This window comes from Muntiacus reevesi, chromosome 2, assembly GCF_963930625.1.
Source record: "Muntiacus reevesi chromosome 2, mMunRee1.1, whole genome shotgun sequence".
Taxonomy (NCBI): Eukaryota; Metazoa; Chordata; class Mammalia; order Artiodactyla; family Cervidae; genus Muntiacus; species Muntiacus reevesi.
The window spans coordinates 268278143-268304665 of record NC_089250.1 but is presented as its reverse complement, the minus strand read 5'-3'; the positions used below and the strand labels follow the sequence as shown (position 1 = coordinate 268304665).

General features: G+C 55.1%; 3 protein-coding genes across 4 annotated transcripts in view; 2 read left to right on the top strand and 1 right to left on the bottom strand.

Moving 5' to 3' along the window:
• Positions 1–74: 74 nt before the first annotated feature.
• Positions 75–4748, bottom strand: ATF5 (activating transcription factor 5). The gene is made up of 3 exons (XM_065926540.1): positions 4487–4748; positions 2933–3229; positions 75–1376 (listed from the first exon to the last, which is right to left on the bottom strand). The coding sequence occupies exons 2-3, from the start codon at positions 3108–3110 to the stop codon at positions 700–702; spliced, it is 855 nt and encodes a 284-aa protein (XP_065782612.1). The 5' UTR covers positions 3111–3229; positions 4487–4748; the 3' UTR covers positions 75–699.
• On the top strand, positions 4424–26409 carry NUP62 (nucleoporin 62). Of its 2 annotated transcripts, XM_065926539.1 has the most exons (3): positions 4424–4561; positions 13666–13747; positions 23812–26409. In XM_065926539.1, the coding sequence occupies exon 3, from the start codon at positions 23875–23877 to the stop codon at positions 25441–25443; it is 1569 nt and encodes a 522-aa protein (XP_065782611.1). In that variant the 5' UTR covers positions 4424–4561; positions 13666–13747; positions 23812–23874; the 3' UTR covers positions 25444–26409. The 2 variants fall into 2 exon arrangements, with proteins under 2 accessions (XP_065782611.1, XP_065782610.1); XM_065926538.1 differs by lacking the exon at positions 13666–13747 and having other exon boundaries at positions 4425–4561.
• The window catches only part of IL4I1 (interleukin 4 induced 1), a 33208-nt gene continuing 11149 nt past the window's right edge, over positions 4465–26523 (top strand). Inside the window, exon 1 of the mRNA XM_065926536.1 lies at positions 4465–4561. The gene's annotated coding sequence lies outside the window, so the exon portion shown is untranslated. The remainder of the gene's footprint in view (positions 4562–26523) is intronic.

The following is a 26523-nucleotide window of genomic DNA, read 5'->3' as shown; positions in this document are numbered from 1 at the left end:
TTGTCTTTGGTGTAAGACTGCCCTCCCCCCAGCTTCTCCTTTCAAAGACAAGACGCACATAATCAGAGGAAGTTCTTCCTTTTATTTCCACTCACAAAGCCCCCTTCCAAAATGATCAATCAGTCCCTGCCCTCCCTCACCTCCCCCAACACCTTCACAAAACACTGATTTCCTCCCAGAGCTAAAATGTACATCCCGTCACCCATTATGGCCACTCCCCCAGACCCCCCAAATATGCACCTGCTCTGCCAAGTCGGCTACCTCTTGGTTCCACCTCCAAATGTAGTTCCCAAGGTCACTTGGCTTGTTTTGCTCATTCCTTGGGCACCTTTCTTTGAGCCCTCCCTGACTTGGTCTCCAGATGGCTTCCCTGTTCTTTGCACAGACGTTCTGCAGGGCTTCCTGGGCTCACTTCCCTGCTTGAGAGACCGGTTTTCCAAGCTCTCCCCTGCCTCCCAAATTCCCCATGGGCCTCTTCCTCAGATGTTACTTGAAGGGTGTAAATGCTGACTCATGCCAAACGTCTCATGATTGGGGGGGAGGGAAGGGAAGGCAAGAATAAAAGGGGAGGGGGAGAGAGAAAGGAGAGGGAGGGAGGGTTTGGAAGGAAGCTGGAGGCAGGGGGATGACTGGGGACCCTCCCCACTCCGCCCGGGTGCCCAAGACCAGCGCCCCCTACAGCCCGAAGCCCCCGCCCGGCTAGCTGTTCCTGGTCCTCTGGCTCCGAGCCTTGTACACTTCGATAAGCAAATCCTTGACATACTGGATCTCCCGCTCCACCGACTCCGCCCTCTCCCTCAGCTCCCGGTTCCGCGCCTCCAGCCCCTGGCATTCGCCCTCCAGGGCCTCGCCCTCTGCACGCTTCCTCTGGCGGTACCTCAGAGCCGCGGACTTGTTCTGGTCTCGCTTCTTTTGCTTGCGGTCTCCTCGGCTGGCGGCAGGACTGGGGTAGGGGGCGGGCCGGGGCGGGAGCGGGGGCGGGGGCGGGGGCGGGGCTTGCGGAGGTGTGGGCAGGGGCGCCAACCCCGAGTCCCCCTGCCCGGCCTCACCGCGGCAGTATATGGCCAGCAAGTCGAGGGTGTCCAGGGCAGGGGGCTGGGGGAGGTCAAAGGTGGGCAGGGGGAGGGGGAGAGGGAGGGAAGGTGCCGGCGGGGGCGGGGGCGGCGGCGGAGGTGAGGAGGATGGTGGGAGCAGAGGGGCATCGAGGAAGTAGTCTTCCATCTGCTCCAGCTCCTTCTTGAGCAGGGAAGCCATAGCTTCCAGGTCAGGTGGGGGTGGGGAAGGTGGGGGGAGGGCACCTGAGGGCATGGGGGGCTCCAGAGGGAGCAGGGCTGTAAAGTCGACCCGTTCTGTCATCCAGTCAGAGAAGCCATCTCCTGGAGGATTGCAGAGGGACAGAAAACTCCTTGATTTCCTAATCCTCCACCCAACCAGATCTCAGTCATGCCCAACTCATTCATCCCATTCATTGAGTTAAACCCCCAGCCAGTCAGCCAGTGAACCAACCAATCAACAAATCATCAAACCAGTTAACAGATCAGCCAACCAACCAACCAATAAACCAAACATCTAACCAACCCGTTAACCAACCAACCATCAATGACCCAAATGACAAAACAGTCAACCAGCCATTTCTTCAACTGTTCCAACATCCTCCTTACTGATTACCCTGCATCTCTGGTTTCTTGATTTACTCTCTGGTTTATTCATAAATGGCAAACGAGATCACATGTAAACACACCCTGTTTCATCTTTAACTACTGCAATCCCACTATGCGCCAAGCATTTGGGATACACTTCCCTCAGAGCTCAAGTTGGTGAAGAATCTGCCTGCAATGCAGGAGACCCAGGTTTGATTCCTGGGTCGGGAAGATCCCCTGGAGGAGGAAATGGCAACCTGCTCCAGTATTCCTGCCTGGGAAATCCCATGGACAGAGGAGCCTGGTGGGCTACAGTTCATGGGGTCACAAGAGTCAGACACAACTTAGCAACTAAACCACCACCAATGAATAAAATGGGCTTCCCAGGTGGTGCTAGAAGTTAAGAACCCACCTGCCAATGTGGGAAATGTAAGAGATGCAGGTTCGATCCCAGGGTCATGAATATCTCCTGGAGGAGGGCATGGCAACCCACTCCGGTATTCTCGCCTGGAGAATACCATGAACAGAGAGAGGAGCCCAGTGGGCTACAGTCCATAGGGCAATGAGTCAGACACGACTTGGTGACTTAGCACCGATGTCCGCAATGAATGAAATAATTCCTGCTTCAGGGGCTCTGCTTGTGCTGTTTCCTGCACCTGAAAAGCTCTCCCCTTGGGTCTTTTTACAGGTCATTCCTTACCACTCCTTAGGTCTCGGCCAAAATGTTACTGACTGGGAGAGGGCTTCTTGGCTCCCCCCACCAAACTTGTCCTCGTTGTCATTTTTATTTTTTTTTTCTCATTGCCATTTTTAAACTCAGCTAAGTGTTTCCGACTTATTCCCATGCATCATTTAATTTGTCTCTTGCATATCTCCCCAGTAAGAGTGTGCGCTCCAAGAAGGCAGGGATCATGTCAGTCTTGTTCCCAGCTGTATCCCCTAAAACAGTGCCTGACATATTATGCTGTTGTTGTTGCTTAGTTGTTCAGCTATGTCCAACTTTTTGTGACCCCATATACTGTAGCCCACCAGGCTCCTCTATCCATGGGACTTTCCAGGCAAGAATACTGGAGTGGGTTGCCACTTCCTTCTTCAGGGTTTCTTCCCAACCCAGGGATTGAACCTATGTCTCCTGACTTGCAAGCAGATTCTTGACCTGCTGAGCCAGGTCAAGTCAGGTCATTGGGGAAGCCCTATTATAGGTACTCATTAAATATTTATCAAATGAATGAATTCTTTCTTCTCCCCTCTCCCGCCAGCTCACCCCAGCTCCATTCTTCACCTGCCCTTACCTGCCAGAGGCTCTCCCCCCCCTGGAAGCCCGCCCTCCAGGGCTCCCCCAAGGACCTCATAGGGGCCCAGGGGGGCAGGGGCCAGGGGGAGTTTCCCATAGTCTACGAGCCAGCCCAGCCCGCTAGCTGGGAGCAGGGTCCTGTCCAGCTCCAGCCCCAGGGTCGCCAGGAGTGACATGGCTGCAGCACGGGCGCGGGGCACCGATGGCAATGGAAGAGGCTGCACCAACAGCTGGGAGGAGGCTCTGGAGGTTGCTCAGCTGGGCGAAGACAGGCACCAAGGCAAAAGTGGAGGACCTACAAGTGTGACACCGAAAGTGAGTGGGTCAGGATCAGCCTCACCTACTGTTGCCAAAGGCACAGGAAATCAAGCCACCCCCACCCCCAGACCCTTTCAGAATTCTAAACCTGTCCTTTCCCTGTATCTGAGCCCCACCCACTCCCAAGGGAATTCTCTTTACGCTTGCCTTATTTCTCAGAATTCCCAGGACCCAATCCTTCCAATACAGAAACCTAATGGTCTCCCAAGGGAATTTCCTTAAAGTCCTTTCCACTCACCCTGTAATATTCCCTTTCATTAAAAAAAACAAAAAACACCACGCTCAATCCCAGGGGAATTTTCTTCCAGTCACACCTCTTCCTCTAAAATATAACTTTTAGGTCCCACACCCTCCCTAAAGTCCAGCTCAAATCTGTTCCCATGGGAATTCCCCCTTGTCCCGCCGAGTCGTCAAAGTTATCCGTTCAAATCGCCGTCCTCCCTTTGAATTTTGGGGCTGCTTTGCCACTGTCTCTCAAACTCCCGCCCCAACGGTTTACTTTAGCTCCACCTCTCCCTGAAGACTCCCCAGAGGCCCCACCTCTTTCTCAAGCAGAAACCCCACCCCCGCCTCAGCAAAGGGGTTTGTTAGCCCCGCCCCTTCCACAATGGGTAACCCCGCCCCAACCCCGTCCTCGGCGACGCCTCTTATCCTAGCTCCGCCCCCTACACCGGTCGTTTCTAATCCCCGCCTTCTCCCCTGTCAATCTAAACCAGTCCCCGCCCCAGCACGTGCCTAAATGAAAGGGAGAGAAAATGAGCTCGGCGCCTGAGCAAAGTGGGAGGCGGCTCTCTCGCTGAAGGCTACAGCGCATGCGCCACCTCCGGAGCCGCACCGTAGCTCCCTCAGGCCACCGCCCTCACGGGGACCAGTGTGCCTGTGCAGCTGCTTAATGCCCAACCTTTACGCAAAAATACAGCCTCAGGTGGGCAAGCTGCGCATGAGCAATCGCTCGCAGACGGTCGGGGCGGGGGGGAGGCCACCGTGTCTGGGAACTAGTGCGCAGGCGCACACGCACGTGGGCTATCTTCTTTAAACACCAATTGTCTGGAAGAACGCACCCGCCCGAGTGCGCATGCTCCGTCGGGAGAGACCGCGCGTCTTCCCTCTTCTGCGCCTGCGCGACCGTGATTCTTCAGTCTCCCCACCCCTCCCCCAGACTCGGTCGTGAGGGCCGCGAGCTTCGAAAGGGCGGGAAAGGCGGTTGGAGAGGGAGGGGCGAGCGGTTACTCACTCCATGGCTGCGCAAAGAAGAGGCGGCGGCGGCCTCGGCTGAAGAGAGAAGGCAGGAGCGGAGAGCGCAGGCGCGGTGAGCGCGGAGACTGGCCGGGGGCACAGAGGGGTCGCGGCTACAGAGCCATGGCCGGGGATACCGGGCGGAGGCGGCGTGGCGGTAGCGTGAGGAAAGACCCGTGATCTGAGGATGGGGAATGAGGCGGCCCCCGAGACTGGGCACAGATATACGGCGGATGGCGCAGCACTGCCTGCGCGGATCCTTCCGCGCCCCGCCCCGCGTGGCCCCAACCCGGAGGCGGGCCTGCACCCCTACCCTCGGGAATCGGATCCCGGTTTTCGATCCCGGGGGTTCAGGCCTCTCCTTCCCCTGACCCGTGAATCTAGCCCCGCTTTTCTCCCTAATCCGGGGTTTCTGACCCACCCTTCTCTCTGACTCTGGGATCCGGTCCTCTGCTCCCTCTGATTCTGGCGACCTGGTAACCCCTCTTCCCCGACACTCGCGTCAGTTCATTTCTCCTTTGCTTTCCCCTGCTTCGCGAATTTCCGGCCAGCCACATGCTACTCTCTTCATCCTTCAACTGCCGTACCACTCTGAGAACCTTTCCTGTGGCTTAGAACCTGGCGTGAGTCACAGAGCGCGCTCCATTCAAATCACAGGCCGGCGAAGGTGGCCGTGGGCAAATGATCTGAATTCTCTAGCAGCCTGGATAGGGGACTATCTGTAAAACGCGGAGAATAATCAACTCTACCTGGTGGGGTCATTAGTGAGAATCAAGTAAGTCGACGCCTGTGAAACTGAGATCCCACTTAATACCTGCTCGCTCAACCTCTTATTGTGAGCAGGAAGGAACCCCTTCCAACCCTCCTGCCAGGAACCCTAGACGCTAGACCATCCAACACTTGCTAAAAGGCGATCCTTGTGTCTCCTTTACCTCCTCCAAGGTAATTCCCAGCCATTCCCCGCCCTTCCCCATTTACAACATGGACGCTCAGCCCCATCTTGTTGCAGGGAGTCAGTTATCGCCCTCAGGCTTTTTATCTTTTCTCTGTCTCCTGCCCACCTAGCCTCAACGCTTATCCTCAACATTCCTTTCAGGCCAGTTGGTTCCTTCTTTTGTCCATACCCCCCACCTAGACTCCCTTTCAGATTGTCCTCTACCTCAGCTCCCCCACCCTCCCCACTATCAGTCGTGCAGGTCTGCCAGAAATAGGAAGATCTGTAATCCATTGCTCAAAGAAATGGGACTTCCTGGTCATCCCCTCCTGGTGCGCTGGACCCTCCCAGCCCAAGTGGTTGTGGGTCTTTCCTGTGCTGTAGAAACCCGTCCTTTATCCACCTCCGTTCATCCACAGCAGGACATTACACCGGGACTTGAGCTTTTCCGAGTGCTTATGAGACTGAATCAGAATCCAGAGAAGGCAGGGGACCTTGATCTTGAGAGTTATCTGAGAATGAAGACATGCAGGCTTTTTTTTCTTTTTTTCTTCTTTCAAGTTCAGGTGCTCTTTTTTTTCTTCCAGATTTATTGGGATATGATTGACTTGTAGCATTGTGTAAGCTTAAGGCATACAGCATAGTGATTTGATTGAACATACCTCATAAATTGATTAGTAAGTGTAGTGAACATCTATTATCTCCTACACATACAAAACTGAAGAAATAGAAAAAATACATCCTGTTTTCCTTGTGATGAGAACTCTTAGGATTTACTCATGTAACAGCTTTCATACACAACATATGGTGGTATTAATTAGGTTTATTGTATACTGCATCCCTAGTACAGGCTACTCTTGCATACAGGAAGTCTTTCTTGGGATCTGACCACATTCTCTTAGATTACTTTATCCACTCTGCTTGTATTTCAGCTCTTGCCCTATAGGGGCTATGTTTTTACCAAGGAAACAGTAATGGTTAAGAGCACGGACTCTGGAGCCAAGTTGTTGGATTCAACCCTTGACTACACCTGGCTTACTAGCTTACTGGCAATTCCCCTACATGTGTCTTGCTTTCCATTAGTAGTTCCAGAATCAAATATGGAGTTAATAGAAACGTGCTAATGGCCAACGTGTGTGGCCATCAACAGTACTTATTTCTTAGTATTGTTTTGAGGATTAAATGAATTAATCCAGGTCAGGTGCCCTTGGACTAGTGCCTGGCACAGAGTGAGGTGTTTCATAAGGGAGTCGTCGTTGTTATTCAGGCAGGTGTGTTTTCTCTCCAGTGCCCAGCTGTAGTGCTTCTAAAGGCCTTTTAAGTAAGAAGTAAGGGCTGACTCCTCCGTGTTGAGTACTAGGAGGTGGGATTGGGGGAGGCCATTGGACAGGCCACTGGCAGCAAGGGGGCACAGTCATCCCCCAGTCTTCTCTTTATCAGAAGACCTTCTAGATTATAACTGGTAGACTAGGTAATTTTTCTTTAAATAAACTTTTTATTTTGGACTAATTGTAGATTGACCACAAAGCAGCAAAGACAATATAGAGAGTTCCCGAGGAACCCCTCACACAGTCTCCCCACCGTGGGCATCTTGTGTTACACCGGTGTGTTTGTCACAACTCAGGAGGCAATGCTAGTCTTTCTGTGACCTACCCCCTCGCCCACCCTATCTTCTGATTTCACCTGTTGTTCCCTAACCCCTTCCTTTGTTTCAGGATCCCCCCAGGATGCCGAATTACACTTAGTTTTCACGTCTCCTCAGCAACCTCTGGTCTGTCGAGGCTTTTCAGACTTTTCTTGTCTCCTGTGACCTTGATGTTTTTGAAGAGTGCGGGTTGGATATTCTGTGGACTGTTCCTCTATTTGGTTTTGTCTCATAGACTGGGACTTGGAGAAGGAAATGGCAACCCACTCCAGTATTCTTGCATAGAGAATCCTGTGGACGGAGGAGCCTGATAGGCTGCTGTCCATAGGGTCGCACAGAGTTGGACACGACTGAAGCGACTTAGCATGCATGCGTGCATTGGAGAAGGAAATGGCCACCCACTCCAGTTGTTCTTGCCTGGAGAACCTCGAGGACAGGGGAGTCTGGTGGGCTGCCGTCCCTGGGGTCGTACAGAGTCGGACACAACTGAAGCGACTTAGCAGCCGCAGCAGCATAGACTGGGACTCTGGGGTTTTGAGAGGTTGGTCAGGTCAGATAGTTTGTTAATATACCAGTTGCTTGCAGTTTGCTGACTGAGAAGGCCCTGGCCGGGCGGTCCCTGCCCCATGTGCCTCTTTCTCTCTCCAGCTGGTTCCCACAGAATTGAGTCCTGGTGCCAGTCACCCCGCCCATGCAGCCTGACTCACCCCTGCAGAGCGGGTGCCAGCAAGCACTCTGAGCTCCTAGCCCTTCCCAGCCTGTTAAGCTTCTGGGCAGTGGGTCATCAGTGGTGCCTGTGAGCCCAGGTCTTGGCACCCTGCGCCATCTCTGCACACCCACCCCTCATCTGGATCCATGGTCCCCCCGGTACTCAGATGACTCCGCCTCCCCCAGCTTGGCCAGGTACTCGGGGTCCAGCTGCCCCCCGGCCCTTCAGCTCCTGAGCTGAGGCTGGGAGCCTGGGTGGGGCTGCTGGGGATTCTTTTTCATTGCGGAGGAGCCAGGCTTGGGGAGTGAGGTGGCAGTTGCAGGAGGTTGCGTCACCCCGGCTCTTTGATGGGGAGGGAGAGTGGGGGGGGTTCTCTGGGGGCCGGCTGCACACCTGGCAACGGTTAGCGAAGCCCTGGACTGGGGAGACGCCCCAGTCCAGTAAGGTAGGGGATTAGGGAGGAGGAAGGAGAGCCTGTGCAGAAGCCTGGGAATAAGGCTCGATGCCAGGACGGGGCTCAGATCACAGAGGCTGACCCGCGGGGCTCGCAGGGGGCAAGGCGGAGGCCCGGCGGGGTGAGAGGAATTGTGCAGGGCCACACTGCTGGTTAGAGCCCAGCCCCTGCTGCACACCTTCTAAAGGCCTGCAGGTCCCAGGGAGAACCTGTCTCCTCTCAGACTGTGGGGTCCCTGACCCCCAGCTCAGGACATAGCTTGCTGGGAGGCAGCTGGACCTGGACCTTCACCTCAGGTCTGCTGCTGCTTACTACTGCCAAATTCTGTTGGTTGCCACCTGCCCTTCTCCAAGCCCCATGCCCCGTAGGAGGTCCTCCTTGCCTGTTCTATGGCAGAACCCGCTGCTTTCCCAGTCAAGATGACAGCCTGGTATGATGGGAGAAGCACTGGGTCTCCATCAGATGGACCCAGGTTTCGGTCCCGCACCCATGTCACCTGATCCTGGCCAAGGGTGCCGTCGTGGCCCTGACTGCTGGGCCTCTGCTTCGTTCTTAGAAGTGGCTCTGGTGGCTCCTTGGCCTTTTGATCACGGGAAAGGTGGCTCAGAGCATTGTCTCTGGAGCCAGTCTGCTAGATTCACATCCCAAGTCCGCTTCTTCTTTGACCCTCAGCAAGTGGCATCTTCTCTCTGTGTGACTCAGTTTCTTCATCCTTAAAGTGGGGATAAGATCACCCACCTCGTAGGCTTATTGTGAGGATTAAATATGTAAATGTATGTAAAATTCCTAGAAAGGGGTCTGCTTGCCTAAGTATGAGCGTTATTTCTCTCCAAGGCTTGGGTGCTGAGGGGATTATGTGAAATGCTGTAGGTAAAGCCCAGCACTTACTCACGGCCAGCCCATGGTCATTTCTCTTCCTATTCCTACCACACTTCGTTCTGCTTTCAGAGCCCCTCGAAAGCAAGACGTCTGTGTACCTGTTTCCCTGAGCACTTAGTGGGTGAGTCAGGACCCTCCTCATTCCCAGGAATTGTTCCTCACAGCCCCCAGCCCTCAGCTGTGGCCTCACGAGGCATCAAAACTTTTTTTTCCCTGGCTGCGCCACAAAACATGCAGCCTGTTAGTTCCCCAACCGAGGATTGAACCCACGCCCCACCCCCTGCGGCGGGAGCAGAGTCCCAACCCCGGACCACCAGGGAAGTCCCACATCAGTTCCTTTTCTGGCTTTGTTGGGCCTTTGTTGCAGGGCATGGGTTTCTCGTTGCAGTGGCTTTTCTTGTTAAGGAGCATGGGCTCTGGGGTGTGTGGGCTCAGTAATTGGGGCGAGTGGGCCTAGTTGCTCCAGGGCATGTGGGATCTTCCTGGACCAGGGATTGAACCTGTGTCTCCTGCATCGGCAGGCGGATTCTTTACCGCTGAGCCACCAGGGAAGCCCTCACATCAGTTCCTTTTAGAATGAGTTGCTGAGGGACAGAAACTGGGGGATTCAATTCTCTGTTCCCTGAAGAGGCCCTTGGGCAGCTGTCTAGATCATGCAGGCCAGGAGCAAGGGTTGGGAGTGGGCGTCCTGGCAAACAAGGACAGGAAGGCCAAGGCCAGTTCAACTGGGGAAAGGGCAGTGCAGGGGCCAGACACACAGCTCAGGTCTGCCACGTGGCCTGGCGGCTCAGAGTCCTCCAAAACCCCTTCTCTTAGTGGCTTCAGACAACACACATCGATTCCCTTTCCCTTCTGGAGACCGGAAGTCTAAAAAGGGTTTTTCTGGAACAGTGATCCTCAGTCTTTTTGGCACCAGGGACGGGTTTCATGGAGAACAACCCCTCATCTCCCGCTCTGCAGCCTGGTTCCTAACAGGCCACAGCCTGGTACAAGTCCACGGCGCGGGGGTTGGGGACTCCTGTTCTCAAGGCTCTAGGGGAGAATCCATTTTCTTGCCTGGGCCCTTGTGAGCACTCTGGGGCACACCCCAATAATCCAGGATAGTGTCTTCACCTCAAGGTCCTGAATATGACGTCTGTAAAGTCCCTTTGGCCATATAGGGTAGCATACTCCCAGATGCTAAGGATTAGGATGGGGACATAGCCATCCCACCACACCTCCCTCTCAGAGCCTCAGTTTCCTCATCTGAGAGCTACAGGCTGCCAGCCCTGGGATGCCCCTCCATCAGGTGTGTGCAGAGACTGGTCAGGGCAAACTGAAGGTAATTGGCAACAAACCTCCTAGATGACTCTTAGAGACCCCTTTCCCTGCTCCCCGCAAACACTGCCCCCCACGACTTTACACAGGACCCGGCAGCGTCTGAACGAGGCTGGCACCCTTTCAATCTGGGTCAGGCCGGTGGGTGGTGGTGACCCTGCCCTGAGGAATTTTCAGTGTCTTTTGTTCTCTGCCCTGGCAGAGGAGGACATATTTTTGGGGTGTGTGACGGGGATCAGAGGCCAGCAGGGAGCAGGGTCACGTCTGTGACTGGCGTTGGTTATCCGTGGAGCCAGTGCTATGCTGAATGAAGAAGCGGCTGTCAGCTCTGAGTCAGGAGGGTGGTGTTGGGTCTTTTTTATGCTTTGGACAGCGTTTGTGCTCTGGTCTATGTTGAGCTGCGCCGTGGTCCAGTGGCCCGCGTGGCCTTGCCCCGTGCATCCGTGGAGTTGTTGGTGCCCAGCAGGAGAGCGCCCGGCGGCTGTCAGGGCTGCTCATCCCTCTCTCAGCAGACAGCCTCATCCTGCCCGATGGGGGTGGCTTGGGGGCCACCTGTATCCCTGCCCTGGGGTCCTCGAGCTCAGAGGAAAGGAGTGAGGCCGAGATGAAGGCAGCTGGCACTGCTGGATGGCCAGTCACGGGGGGAGCCAGGGTGGAGGCCGGGGCAGGGGAGCTCAGCGGGGAAACGTCACAGGCCCCCTCCACAGACCCGTGAGGACGGCCCCGTGGGGGTATCTGCGGGCCAGCAGGGCCCTGGACCTCAGACCTGTTAGGTTTGCTGAAGAGTCTTTTGTCCTTCTCCTGCCCACCCCCACCCAGAGCAGGAGCAGGCTCCCCTTCCTCAAGGTCTCTAGGTGTCCAGCCTGCAGTGGGGAAACGGACAGCACTGAACTGGATTCGAGAGTGAAACCCGAACCACTGAACTAGTCTGGAAGGTGACGAGATGGCCTGGAATGTTGTCAGGGAGCAGGAAGGGGTACTGGATGTAGCATGCGAGGGAGCATTGCGTGGTGGTGGAAAAGGTCCCTCTGGAGAGGCTCCTGAGGCCCCAGTTCAGCTCTGGGCGGCCTCATTCAGTGCTACCACCTGGGCGACTCTGGGCGAGTTACTGAAGTTCTCTTGCCTTCAGCTTGCCTGTCTGTAAGATGGAAACGCTGGTGGTTCTGCTCTTTGGGTTGTAGTCAGTACAGGTCAGGGTTTCCCAGGTGACTGAATGGTAAAGAATCTACCTGCCAATGCAGGAAATGTGGGTTCGGTCCCTAAGTCAGGAAGATCCCCTGGAGGAGGAAATGGCAACCCACTCCAGTACTCTGATCTGGGAAATCCCATGGACAAAGGAGCCTGGCGGGCTACAGTCCATAGGGTTGCCAGAGAATGGGACGCGACTTAGCAGAGACATACAACAGTACAGGTAAAGCTCTGTGGACAAGGCACAAGGTAAATGTCCGGAAATGGCAGTGCGGCGATTGCTAGCCAGGGACAGGGAGGGGCTGTGGAGTGGCATCTCCATGCCAACTGCCTCTGCCACAACCTGCCTTTCCCTCCCTCCCCCAGTGACATCACTGCCTCTCCCCTGGGACGCGGGTGTTGGTTGCAGGAGGGAGGCTGGGCAGGGGGAGCACAGGGCCGTGGATTTCTGTCGACCTGCAAGCACACGCGTGTCATAAAGCCCCCAGCCCTGGCAAGTCCCCCTCTCCGAGTCTTGTCTGGGTGGGCTCTGCTCCGGGCTGTGTTTCCACTGGAGCCCCCTGCTGGCCTCAGCTGACTGGAGCTCTCCAGCCTCCTCCCCAGCCTGTTCTCAGCCAGCTTCACGCATCCCCAGAAGAAAACACAGTCCTGCCTTTAGAAGCATCTCTTCTCAGCCCCTCCCTGGCATCCCATGCTTGGTTGGTTGGTTTAATGGCTTTATTGAAATAGTGCATAATTCACATCCATTTATTAAACTATACAAATTCAGTGGTTTTTAGTACATTCAGAGTTGTGAACCTATTACCACAATGTAATTTTAGAACATTTTTATCACTCCAGAAAGAAACCTCATACCTCTTAGCAGGCACTCCCCATGCCCCCATCTGTAGGCAGCCTCTCATCTGTTTTCTGTCTCTAAATATGCCTGTAATGGACATTTCATGTGAACGGGATCATGCAGTAGGTGTCTAGTGCTCTAGGTTCATCCATTTTGTGGCATATATCAATAGGGTTTTTGTAAGGTTGTATAATATTCCATTTTATCCACTCATCAATTGATGGTCATTTGGGTTGTTTTTACTTTTCAGCTGTTAAAGAATATTTGTGTACTAGTTTTGTATGGACATATGTTTTCATTTCTCTTGGGAGAGGTCCAGGAGTGTAATTGCTGGATCATAGGATAACTGTATGTTTAAGGAACTGCCAGACTGTTCAAAAGTGTCTGCATCATCTTACACCCCCACCAGTGATGAATGAGGGTTCAGATTACTCCAAGGCTTGCTGTTATCGACCTTTTTTATTATTGTCATCCTAGTGGCATCAGTGAGCTGGTATCTCATTATGGTTTTGATTTGCATTTCCCAGTAGCTGAGGATGCTTTTCCAGTGCTTATCAGCCATTTATTTGTATACCTTCTTTGGCATCCTGTGGTTTTGACACAGGGCATTTTCCACTGTTCCTCAAGGCAGCAGACCCTTGCCTATCTGAGCTTTGGCCTGGAATGAGCTACTGATCTAACCTCTTCTCACCCTAACTCCTCCACATCCTTCAAAACATTTAAACATCCTTTCTTTCCCTAGGACAGTGTCCTTGCCCCTCCCCTGAGCTTCTAGTAGGTTCTCACCAAAGCCCTTGCGCAGTGTCTACCATGCCATCCAATAATCTGTCTCTCTGTTATCCTCAGTAAGCTCTGAATTATTTCAGCACAGGGACCTTTTTTTTGACCCTGACTTTGATATTTATGTTGACACTGAGCAGATTTCTTAACTCTGGAAAGAAGGTGCTAATGGTACCTACCCCATGATAGGAACATCGTAGAACTACACCAATTAGTACGTGAAGAGCACTTGGAATAGTACCTGGCACAAAGCAACCTGGCCCTGTTTACTCGATGAACCAGTGTTTGCTGAGTGCCCAGCGGCCCACAGCTGTCCCAAACATGGGGGTGCAGCAGTGGAGACACAGGCCCAAATCCTGCCCTTCGTGGAGCCCACTTCTAACGGGGAGACAAACACCAAATGAGATCTGTAATGGAATGTATCGTATTTCAGGTGGTGCTGGGTTCCTAAGGACAGCCAAGGAAGCCATCACTGAGGAGGTGACAGTTCACATTTTAGCAAAGACCTGAAGGAGGTAAGGGAGTAAGCCACGGGGCGAGAACAGCAGGTGCAAAGGCCCTAAGGAAGGAGTGCTCTAGGCATGTGTGAAGGGCGGCAGGAAGGCTTGTGGGACCGGAGCGGCATGATGGAGGCACGGGGCGCTTAGAGGTCGGCGCATGGGCACCTTTTGGTCATTTGGGAGTGATGCTGCTGAGAACATCTGCGCACAAGTTTTTGTTTGAGTAGCTGTTTTAAATTCTGGTAGCTTTTCCTTCATCACGTTTATAACACTCTAAGGTTTTGAGGACAGGCGGCCCTGCCATATTGTCTTTTGTTTGCCCAGTTCAAGGCCTTTCTTGTCCCAAGTCTGAGTGGATGTTTGTTGACTGAATGAATGAGGTATGTTTGTGGATTATCCACACACGCGGCACATAACAGCACTTAATGGCTGGTGCGTTCATCATTATTTTTTAATAAATGCGGTTGGTACACCAGATTGGCAGAACTTTCCTAACTTCGGGTGCTGACAGGTTGTAGGGACATGGTTGTCTCAGGCACTGCCAGTTAGAATAAAGCAGATATAGGCAAGCTGGGGAATAGTTTGGTTGTCCCTAGTAAAACCAAGATGCAAATATGTGGCATCTTGTTGTTCTTCTGGGATCTTCTGGGATCTGCCCTGGAAGAGTGTCTGCGCCTGTGCCTGAGAAAGCATGAGTGAGTGTGCTTGTTGGAGTATTGTTTATAGTAAAGAAAAACCAGAAGCGTCCTAAATGCCCATCAGTAGTTCGGTTCAGTCGCTCAGTTGTATCCGACTCTTTGTGACCCCGTGGACTGCAGCACACTAGGCCTCCCTGTCCATCACCAACTCCCGGTGCTTACTCAAACTCATGTCCATTGAGTCAGTGATGCCATCCAACCATCTCATCCTCTGTCGTCCCCTTCTCCTGCCTTCAATCTTTCCCAGCATCAGGGTCTTTTCCAAGGAGTCAGTTCTTCGCATCAGGTGGCCAAAGGATTGGTGTTTCAGCTTCAGCATCAGTCCTTCCAATGAATATTCAGGACTGATGTCCTTTAGGATTGACTGGTTGGATCTCCTTGCAGTCCAAAGGACTCTCAAGAGTCTTCTCCAACACCACAGTTCAAAAGCATCAATTCTTCGGCACTCTGCTTTCACATCCAAGTCTCACATCCACACGTGACTACTGAAAAAACCATAGCTTTGACTAGATGGACCTTTGTCAACAAAGTAATGTCTTTGCATTTTAATATGCTATTTAGGTTAGTCATGGCTTTTCTTCCAAGGAGCAAGCGTCTTTTAAGTTCATGGCTGCAGTCACCATCTGCAGTGATTTTGGAGCCCGAGAAAATAAAGTCTGTCACTGTTTTCCTTGTTTCCCCATCTATTTGGCATTAAGTGATGGAACCGGATGCCATGATCTTAGTTATCTGAATGTTGAGCTTTAAGTCAACTTTTTCACTCTCCTCTTTCACTTTCATCAAGCGGCTCTTTAGTTCTTCTTCACTTTATGCCATAAGGGTGGTGTCATCTGCATATCTGAGGTTATTGATATTTCTCCTGTCAGTCTTGATTCCAGCTTGTCCTTCATCCAGCCCAGTGTTTCTCATGATGTACTCTGCATATAAGTTAAATAAGCAGTGTGACAATATACAGCCTTGACGTACTCCTTTCCCGATTTGAAACCAGTCTCTTGTTCCATGTCCAGTTCTAACTGTTGCTTCTTGACCTGCATACAGGTTTCTCAGGAGGCAGGTCAGGTGGTCTGGTATTCCTGTCTCTCGAAGAATTTTCCAGTTTGTTGTGATCCACAGAGTCAAAGGTTTTGGCGTAGTCAATAAAGCAGAAGTAGATGTTTTTCTGGAACTTGCTTGCCCATCATTAGAGGCATGGGTAAATGTGGTCTAGTCACACCACATTATATTTATCATTCCTTCTAGCTTACTGGTTTATAGCAGCTGTAAGGAATGAAAAACCTGTTGAAAACTACAAATTGTGGAGTGACACATGCAGTATGATCCCTTGGGAGTAGAGAAAACATGTGAGTAAAATGATTTCCTCTGACTGTGAACACGTGTGCAAGCATATGTAGATGAAATATACGACTGCTTTTCACCAGAGTACCTCACAGGCGTGGGGACCAGGGGTGACAGATAGTGATCAGGGGACTCTTGGCTTTGTCGGTGATGGCCAAAACAAGATTTTAAAGAAAGGACTGGTATATTGATTGTTCCATTAAAATTTAAATGTTGAATGCAGTTAGGTGGAGGGAGAAAAATCTTTTAGTACAAGAACAAGATCTTGTCTAGTCCTTTTTTTTTTTTTTCCCCTAGTTCTATAAGAGTGTTTCTAGAATCTTCCTTAAAGTCTACCCTTCTGGCTGTTTCCTGACTTTTCCACACGTCTAACTTGATTTGCTTTCCCCGTGGGGATTGCCGTTTCCTACCACCTGAGCTCCTTCAGGTGCAAGTTTGGGCCTCAGAAGTGAGAAGGAGAGTGTAATTGCTCATTAGTGGTGAGGTGTTTGCTTGTGGTAGAGAGGTTATTTTCCAGGGAAGAAAGGGAGAAGCCAGATAGCTGAGAACCTCTGGGTCCAAGAAGCAGTTTTTGTACTAGCTGGAGGCAGTTCAAGGGGCAGGAAGCTGAGGGGTTTCTGAGAACGCTTCCTCCTCCGTCTAGTGAGGATGATACGTGTATGTGCTCAGTTGTGTATGACTGTGACCCCACGGACTGCTGCCCACCAGGCTCCTCTGTCCGTGGAGTTCTCCAAGGATACTGGAGTGAATAGCCATTCCCTTCTCCGGGGTATCTTCCTGACCCAGGGATTGAAGCTGTGTCTCCTGCTATGGCAGGTGGATTCTTTACCACTGTGCCAGCTTGGAAGCACCAGTGAGGATGATAAGCCTGCTTAAAATGACCTCTAAAATATTGTCAGTACAAAAAAGAGTGCCGAAGAGTGCTCCTGGCCCATGCAGCCTTGTGTGCACAGCGGGAGAGAGTGCAAACTGCATTTGCTTAAAGATGTCGAAAATCTCTGGAAAGAGGCCCAAGAAACCCGAAAGCTTGTCTCCAGGGAAGAGAGGTAGCTGTGGGGGTGAGGGGGACCACAGAGACCCCTCTTGTACCTTTTGAACATAGAACCATGTGAGCAAACTATTCACAAAAAGTGTGCAATTTTTGTTTTTAAAAACACCCCCCAGCAGAACACGTATGAGCAGGCCTCCTGGGGGATTGGTGTGCAGGGCCGTCTGGGGATCTGTTCAAGTGAGCAGGGCATGGCGGCAGGACCGGGGCCAGGCTTCTCACAGACCCTCCTCCCCACCCCCAGCAGGCAGGCAGGCAGGCAGGCGCGCCTCCTGGGAGGCGTCAGAGGCCTCCAGGGTGCCGTCCACACGGAGGAGGAGGCCCGTGGAAGTCAGGACCAGAGCCCCGGCCGCCTGAGGAGGTGAGAGGGCAGCTGGTCTCTGTCCTGACTCCCTGTGGGGACGCCTCATGCCATGGAGGAGGAAGGGCCACTAGCTGGCCAGGAGCGCCGAGGCGTCTGTGCCGCAGCCTGCCCGAGAGCGGGGCTCTGGTTCCTGCCTCTGGGATTGGCTGGTCCTTGCGGGCAGGGCGGTTGGGTAAGAGCCAGGCGGATTGGCCCAGGTCCCCAGCAGCCCCTGCCCGGCCCCTGGTGCTGTCTCCCCCCCCCCCCCCCCCCCCCGGCCCCCCACAGCCTGGATAAGTCTCCTGTCCCTTCAGGGTCTCTCCCGTGACTTCACCCTGCACTCTGGTCGGGCCCCGCGTGCCGCCTCGCTGCTCTGGAACCTGGAACAGCTGAGACTGCCCCGGCTGAGGGCTGGGTAGCAGGCAACTCGCCCCTGATCGGCTGATGTCCATTCTTGCAAGGCAGGCTCTCTGGGCTCATCTATCCCCTGAGGTTTAGAGGTGTTTTCTTTGACTCAAGGGAGAGAGGAGATCCAATTCAAGAGAGATTTAGGAAGCAGGAGTTTGTGGACTTGGGCCTGGCCTGTGGTGAGACAGCCCAGGGGAGGTGTGGTGGGGGCAGGCAGGGGATCCCTGCACTCAGGCCGCAGAGGTACCGGCCCAGCTGATGACCACTGATGTCTGATCCCCTCTCTTTTCTCTCCCCTCTCTCCTCCCCTCCTCTGGTCTCTCTGAGCCCATGGCTGCACTTCCTCCAAGTCTTAATTGAAGACCTAATTCCACAGGGAAAGTATAGTTGGCACAGAAGTTGCCTGTCCTGGCTGGGCTCGGCATTGTGGGCAGCGCCACCAGGTGGCTCTGGGCGGGATGCCAAAAGCGGTTGCTGGGTCTCTTCCCACAACTGCAATATTATTAACTGCAATAGTAGGTTGTTTTCTGGGCTCCAAGAATGCACCAGACACAGTGCTAAGTGCTTGACACAGATCGCCGACTGTTTCATCTTCCCAGAGACCATATGATTCTGGAGCCGTCATCCTGTTTTTTTCAGATGAGGAAACTGAGGCCCCAGGAGATGAACTTCCAACTAAGACCCTGGGGCTGGGAGTGGAGGAGCAGGCGCTCGGGCCGGCAGGCTGCAGCGCCTGCCTCTCGGTGCTGGGCTGTGTCCTGCCAGGCGCTGAGAGAGCGCGCAGGCTGGACGTGTCACGACCGCTGTGGGCCTGCTGCCCTCCTCCCAGCCCATCGCTAATTGGGAATGGAGCCCATTGGCCGGACTCATTGCTGCCCCGAGTGAAGAAGAGTTTGTCATGAAGGAAGGAGGCGGGCTGGGGGGCGGCAGCTGCCCCGGCCTGGTGGAAAAGCCTTGCTCTGGGAGGGTCGCTCGAGCTTCTGAGGTGACAGGTGAAGGGCTGCGGGGTGTCGGCAAGAAGCAGGGTCCTCTGGCTTTGCTGCCAGTTCTCCTCCGTGACCGGCCCTTGACCCCGGCCGGCAACCGGGAGGTGTGTTGCTCCTTCGGCCACGCGTCTGCCCGAGCACCCCACTGCCCCTCTCATGCTGATTCTGACACCTGCTCACCTCCTGCCCCAGAAGGAACTCAGTTCCCTCCCGGGAACTCGGGTTTGCTGCTGTGTGGCCTTGGGGAAGTCATGGCTCCTCTCTGAGCCTGTCCCTCACCCAGGAAGACTCGGTGTGCTGCTCCCTACTGCTCCTGGCCAGTCCTGCTCACATGGGTGGCCCGCAGTGAGCGGCCTTCAGTGTTAGTTCCCCAGCACTGTCCTTGGTGCTGCAGATGAAGCCGTGAGCAGAACAGGGACATCCTGCCCTGTGGAGCTGACCCTGCCACTCCACGAGCCCCCCTCAGTGCTCCAGGCCACCCTGCCCCTCCCTCTGTCACACGCGGCCCATCGCTGCTGGGTGTCTGACACATCCACGGCCCAGGAGGTCGCCCCTCGGCAGAGGATGTCCAGGTTTCCAGAACCACAGCTGTTCTTACCCCCTCGCCTGCAGCTGCCAGGCCCAGCACCCTCACCCCGCCCCTTCCTCAGCCCCACTCCAGGACGGGTTTCCCATTCACTTACCTTCACCAAGCTCCGCCCTTTTCCTTCTTTGTCCCCCACTCTTGTGTTAAGTTCCTGTTGCACTTGTTACACGTTGCCACAAACTTGGCAGTTTAAGATAACACAAATATTTCCGCTTGCAGTTCCCGAGATCAGAAGCCTGAGTCGGGTGCACAGGGCTGTGTTCCTTGTGTGGACTCAGGGGAGAGTCTGGGTTGTGCCTTTTCCAGCTCCCGGAGGCCACCTGCTCTCACATCCTTCCGGGGTCACAGTCCCTCTGGCTCACCTCTTCTGCCTCCCGATTCCATTCAGAGCCCTCGTGATCACATCGAAAGCCAGGGCCGTCTGCCCACTTGGGATCCTTAATCACATCCGCGATGTCCCTTGTTGCCACGCGAGGTCTCAGGTTCTGAGATTAGGGTTAATCTTCCCTTTTGGTCCAAGGTTGAGGTCCTCCCTTCCCTTGTATTCCTTCCCAGACAGCCACCCCTGTTCCGAGTATCTAAGGAAAGGGGAGCCCAGGACTCAGCACAGTGCCACCTGCCCCGGCCACCCTGGTCCCACGCTGGGACTTGCTCTGGCTGCTCTGGCCACCCCGGTTCACCCCCTCGCCCCTGCACTGGCACCCCGCTGGCCCGCCCCACTTGGTCTTTCCTCCAGGACACTGAGCCTCGTCTGACACTCCGAGGGCTTCCTCCGTGGTGTCTCTTTTTCTCCTGTCTTCCCAGGCGGTCCTCTGTCTCGTCCACAGCCATGTTTCCGGGGCCTTGAACGGTGTCTGTGCAGAGCAGGTGCTCGCATATCCCTGTAGCGTGCTCTCGGTGCCCCCCGGCCTCCGGGGATGGACCGTTTCCTGCTGTGTTGTTGCTGAACATGGGATAGGGCCGAGTACGTGCTGGAGTGAATAAAGCAGGTGCAGCTCGGGTTTGGAGAGGCAGAAGAACTAACGACAGAGGGAAGGTTGATGGATCAGAGCGAAGGCGGTGGTGACGGACGACACAACCCGCGTCCTTGAAGCTGGGGATGGGCCGCGCCTGTGCATGGGAATCCCTCCCAGACTCTCGGGACTGTGCAGGCACCTGGATGTGGTTTGGAAAACAAGGGCAAGTGTGCGGCTGGATGCTCTGCCAGTAACACCCCTAGTGACCTCGAGGCAGCCCCATGGACTAGAGAACCCGCTGTGCTGAGCACCCACCCCCAGGCCCACCTGCCCCTCTTCCCAAGAACAGCATCACTTCCCCTCAACAGCATCCGCTTCTCTTTTAGGAAAGCTCAACCCTTTGGTAACAGTGGAAAAGCCCTCATAAAGGGCAGAGGGGTTTTTGTGTGTTTTTGACCACATCTGTGAGAAACTCGCAACATTCTGAGGGTCAGTGGTAAGTGAGCAGTAACAGCCAGGACAAACTGTATCAGGATGTGTTCACCACTCTTCCTGGGTCCTTGGCATCCAAGGTGTTGGAAGGAGATGAGGCATTTAATAAACAGTAAACCGTTAAACCAGACAAGACACCGGGGCGGGGGCGGGTGGGGGAGATCATCTTCGTTGTGGTTTCTTAATCATATAAAAAGTGAAAACTTTCTATAAATGCTTTTCGGAAAAATTTTAGCTGCAGCTTATTAATAGCAAAAGCTGTCTTGAGCATGCTCTTGCAAACTGAGCTGTGTGGGTGTCCGGGCACGTCTGTCCACTCGCTGGTAACAGACTCAGCTCAAGATGGCTCTGCAGTGAACTGGGCTGGGGTCTCTTCATACCCAAAGAAGGAACCCAGCCTCATGCCTGAAAACAAGGAAGCCGTCTTGCAGCTGCTTTTAGATGAAAATAAACATGTGAGGGAGTAGAGTGGAAGCTGGGTGCAGAATGGTGGCGATGCCCCCTGAGCAGGGCTGCCGGCCCTGTGAGCTAGGGCCCACTGGATGAAGTGGAAATGAAGAGAGCTTTACAGCGCGGGGTGTGGGGAGTCGGTCACTGCCCACCCGGGGGTGGGCTTGCAGGTTACCTCCGTCTCAGCCCGCCCTCCCTGATCTGGGTAATCCTCCGACCTCCTCGTAGGGCGGGTGTGAAGCTGGCTGGGGGTGGCGTGCGGGGGTGACACTGCTGGGCCATAGCGCTGTCAGTGCCCGAGCCAGCCGCCCGCAGACCACGCTCACCTCAGCCGGGGATGGGCCACGCAGCCCGAGGCCCCGCTGCGCAGTGGCAGCCGACCGTGCGTTCGTGTTAGACTTGGGGCCAGCTACCACCACAGTCTTTTCCTGAGGACACCACAGCTGGGTTGGATTCACGGCCCCTCGGGGCTCCCCCCCTCCCTCCCTCCCCAGCTTCCAGAGGTGACAGTGCGGCCTGTGTCTGCGCGGGGACCGTGGTCGTGAGCACCGCACCCTCCCGACTCGGCCACACTCCAGGTCCGCAGTGGCCACTCCACTTTCCTAACGAGGCCGCTGGGTCTCGAGGTCCTCAGGAGTTACGGGGTCCCCCTCATGCCCGTCAGGCACTTTCTGCTCCCCAGCTGTGTTCATTTCCTGTGCTGCTCTCACAAATACGCAAACTTAGCAGCTTGAAACGATGCACTTTTATTCTCTTGAAGTTGAGATCAGGGTCCAGAATTGGTCTCACTGGGCTGAAATCAAGGAAGGCTGGTTCCTTTTGGAGACTGCAGGGGAGATCCGTTTCCTTGCCTTTTCCAGCTTGTAAAGGCCACCCACATTGCTTGGCCTGTGGCACCGTCCTCTGTCTCCAAGTTCAAGGCACGTTCCTCCAGCCTCTGCTTCCACCTTCGGGTGGTCTCTTCTGTAGTCCCATCGCTGCCTCCGCATTTCAAGATCCTTAGTCACATCTGAAAATTCCTCCTGCTACTTAGAGTCATTCATCCCCAGGTTCTGGGGAGTGGGGCCTGCATGTCTCTGAAGGGCCACGTCTTTGGTTGTGGCCGAGCATGGTGTTGGTGTTACGTCCACGTGCTGGCTCCCCTGCTGCCTTCAGCACAACCTCTGGAATCCAACGCGGCCCCACAACCGAGACGAGGTGTGACCGAGTGCCAGCCTGGGGGAGGTTGTTTAATTCAGTCACCCCGTCTGTCCTGCTCAAATTGTGAGTCTAGAACCCAGCTGCACGGGTTAGCTGGTTCTTCAGAGTGAATTTACACTATAATTCGAGGATCTTTTTCAAAAACCTAGCTTATCAATTATGTTTATTGTACAGGCAGGAATAAGCGCACTTGGAAACTACTGCAAATTAGCAGGGAGAGGTCATCCATGTGTAGTCCCACCAGCCAAAGACGGATCCCAGACACATCTCTGTGCATTTCTTTTCAGCCCTCCTTGTTCAGGGTTTTTCCATAGCTGAGGTCATACTGCAGTAGTAAATTTGTGTTCTGCTTCTCTTTGTTGTCATTCCCAGTGTTTCTTGAGTATAGTTTAGAGGCTGTATCAGTAGATAGGATGCAGGGCTTCCCTTATATCTGATGCCCAGTTGACCCCTAATTGGTGCCCGTGCTGGATGAGGAGCTTGATGGATTGGGCCTGGGGTCAGCTCCTAGTAGATCACCGCAGCCCCCTGAGCCCCAGTTTCCTCATCTTGGATGTGGGGACACCATCTCTGCCTCCAGACAGCAGGAGATGTCACTTACGTGAGCAGCCTGCCAGCCGTCAGTGCTTAGCCTGTGATCACTCTCCTGAAAACGCCTCTACCCAGGATGCCCTCCAACTCTTTCTTCTCCAAGTCACCTTTGACTTCCCAGCTACCAGATGGCTTTGCTCAGGGCTTTTTCCAATAGAAAAAATATGCAAATACGCAGTCACCTTTGACTGAACAGGGACGTGCTCGCTCCCAGAGCTTCTAATGAAGACCAGGCGGGGTTGGTGAGCAGGACTGGGGTTTCTGGCAGCTCTCATACTCTGCCCTCTCGCTCTTTCCTCTCTGCTCTCTCTGGCGGCGCTCACTTTCCCCCGATGCTCATCTTCCGTGCCCCACACCTGCAGGTGGGGGCGGTCTCTTGGTCAGCTCAAATCTCCACGTCCCCTTGAAACCAGCCCCTGTGGCCAGGGGCTCCAGGTGCTCCGAGCACTCGGGTCTCCTGCCCACCCCGAGTTAGGAGGGCAGGGGACTGCGCCCGTGTGCCCTCTGTCCTCCTAAACAGCGCGGGGTGTGCCCAGACAGAGCCTTTGGCACCCAAGGCCCTGTCGTAAGCTCAGCTTCCCGGGGCCGGTCTCTGAGGTTCAGAGGGGCACTCGGGGTGGTGCTCAGCCAAATCAGCCTACCCCACACCCACCTGCAGTCAGCAGGGAGACCTGGGGGGCAGGTCCCGAAGGCTCTTGTGTGGTTCTAATCCCGCTCACCAGAGGCACCTGCTCTTCGGCCTCCCCTGCCCCAGCAGTGGGCCTCCTGCTGGTGCTGACCCTGCTAGACCCCCGGGGCGGGGCTGTGCTCCCTGTGGTCTTTCCTGGTTCAGCAGGGCCTGGTTAGGTTACACCGCAGGAAGGGGAGCAGCCGCTTATCAGAATAGAGTCCCGCCCCCTTCAGACCGAGCTCCATCGTGCCACTGAGGTGTTTCCAGATCTGCCGTCTGATCATGTCACTTCCCCTGCTTTGCAAATCTTCCCAAGGTTGCAGACACCGGTGGATTTGCTTTGGAGCCGGAGTAGCTGCTGCCCCCAGAGTCTGGAGCCATGAGCGGTTTTAATTTTGGAGGCACTGGGGCCCCCACAGGCGGGTTCACCTTTGGCACCGCGAAGACCGCAACGACCACGGCCGCTTCGGGCTTTTTTTCCTCCACGTCCGGCACTGGCAGGTTTAGCTTTGGGATTCCGTCCCAGTCAGCCGCCAGCACCCCTTCCACCAGCCTGTTCTCACTCAGCACCCAGACTCCTGCGACACAGACCCCGGCCTTCAACTTTGGGACCACAACGCCTGCAACAGGAGCCACCGGATTTTCCTTAGGGAGCAACACCCCAAAGCTGAGCCTGGGCAGCACGGCCGCGGCCCCGGCCCCGACACAGCCCGCCGGCTTCGGGCTCGGGGGCAGCACGCTCAGCGGTGCGGTCTCCAGCGCCAGCACGTCCGCCCAGGGCGCGGCGCCCAGCGGCTTTGTGTTTGGCTCCACCACCACATCTGCCGCCCCGCCCACCACGTCCACGTCCGGGGGCTTCTCGTTCACAAGTGGGAGCGCATCCCAGACGGGGACCTCTGGCTTCAACGTAGGCTCCCTGGGCGGCCCGGCCCAGCCTCCAGCACTCAGCGGGCTGCCCTTCACCGCTGCCGCTCCGGCAGCTACTGGAGCAGGAGCCGCCCAGCCAGCCGCGCCCACCCCCGCCGCCACCACCGCCAGCGCCGGGCCCTCGCTCTTCACCTCGCTGGCAGCCGCTCCCACCTCATCCGCCGCCACCGGGCTCTCCCTTGGCACCCCAGCAACCACTGCGGGGACAGCGGGAGCGGGGACGATGGGCTTCAACCTGAAGCCCCCTGGAGCAGCTTCCACCACCTCCACAGCGACAACCACCACGACCACGACCGCCGCCACTACCAGCACCACCGGCTTCTCCCTGAACATAAAGCCGCTAACTCCAGCCGGGATCCCCAGCAACACGGCGGTCTCTGGGAGCGCGCCTTCTGGCCCCAGCGCGGCTGCTGGGGGGTCGACCAGCGCCGCACTGACCTACGCCCAGCTGGAGAGTCTCATCAACAAGTGGAGCCTGGAGCTGGAAGACCAGGAGCGGCACTTCCTGCAGCAGGCCACTCAAGTCAACGCCTGGGACCGCACGCTGATCGAGAATGGTGAGAGGATCACCAGCCTCCACCGCGAGGTGGAGAAGGTGAAGCTGGACCAGAAGCGGCTGGACCAGGAGCTCGACTTCATCCTGTCGCAGCAGAAGGAGCTGGAGGACCTGCTGAGCCCACTGGAGGAGTCGGTCAAGGAGCAGAGCGGCACGGTGCACCTGCAGCACGCCGACGAGGAGCGCGAGAAGACCTACAAGCTGGCGGAGAACATCGACGCGCAGCTCAAGCGCATGGCCCAGGACCTCAAGGACATCATCGAGCACTTGAACACGGCGGGGGGCCCGGCCGACACCAGTGACCCGCTGCAGCAGATCTGCAAGATCCTCAATGCGCACATGGACTCGCTGCAGTGGATCGACCAGAACTCGGCGCTGCTGCAGAGGAAGGTGGAGGAGGTGACCAAAGTGTGCGAGGGCCGGCGCAAGGAGCAGGAGCGCAGCTTCCGCATCACCTTCGACTGAACCCGCTGCCCAGGGCGGGGGTGGGGTTAGGTTACTGTCGCATTGTTGGGGTGCAGGGAAGTACGTATTTGTGTGTTTCTGTCTTTCAAACAGTTGCGCTGTTGATAGAACTGTTCTGTGGCTTGACTTTTCTTAGTGAGTAGTAAGTATACTCGGCGCTCTGGTCCAGGCAGCAGCCTCCTCGCAGGTGTGGTTTCTCCATGTCCTAGACCTTCTTCACCTGCTACAACTACCCGCCTCCAGTTGTGCTGGAGGAGGGCTGAGCCGGCAGAGAGCCGCCTGTCTCCTAGCCAGGGCGCCAGGCCTCCACTCTGCCAGACCCAGAGTCAGAGATAAAGGGAGGAGAGCTCCATCCTCACGGAGCCAGCTGCCTGGAGTGAGTGTGAGCGGTTCAGAGACGTGGCTTGTGGATGGAGTGGACAGTGGGACATAGGATTTCAAAGGAGGAGAGACAGGTCAGAAGAGAAAAGCGGTCTCCCCTTGCTTGGCTGACACACCGCGTTGGCCACCCTGAAGCCGGGTCGGGGGCCGTCCCGCGGGCCCCCCCACGCTGAGCTTGTGATCGCACACCTTTGGTAACACTGGCCACACTAGACTGTGCAGACTACTCACTTCTCCCCTCGCCATCAGGTTGTGTGCCCTGTGGGCCTGTTTCCTGTCCCCCCTGTGTGCTCAGCACAGTCCCTGTCACTCACACAGATGAACAGTAGAGATGAGACAGCATAAAACGCTTGCCCACCGCATGAATGCCTGTGGAAGTGGCCAGGGTGCCAGGGGCAGCCACAGACTTGATTCTGAGCCTCCCAGAGTCAGGGCAAACCTGGTCGGTTCCAGTGAGATCCAGTGGCCAGAAGCCAGCTGTGTCCCAGGTGTCTTTTGTGTTTGTCTTTACATTCTGCTGTACTCTCTGAAATACCTACAGCTGTATGTTGCTTTTCTAAATAAAATGTATTGTGGAATTTAAAAGCTGCTGTTTTTGTGGATAACTTAGGAGAAGGTTGGGAAAAGAGTAGGTTCCAGGTCATGCTTGGGGGGAAATCCACTCAGATCTTGCTCGTGGCGCAGGGCGGGAAGTCTGCC

Coding starts and splice junctions, on each gene's coding strand:
- ATF5 (XM_065926540.1), bottom strand. CDS start 3,110: ATGTCACTCCTGGCGACCCTGGGGCTGGAGCTGGACAGGACCCTGCTC. Junction 1,377..2,932: donor GGGGGGAGAGCCTCTGGCAG/GTAAGGGCAGGT, acceptor GCAATCCTCCAG/GAGATGGCTTCTCTGACTGG.
- NUP62 (XM_065926539.1), top strand. CDS start 23,875: ATGAGCGGTTTTAATTTTGGAGGCACTGGGGCCCCCACAGGCGGGTTC.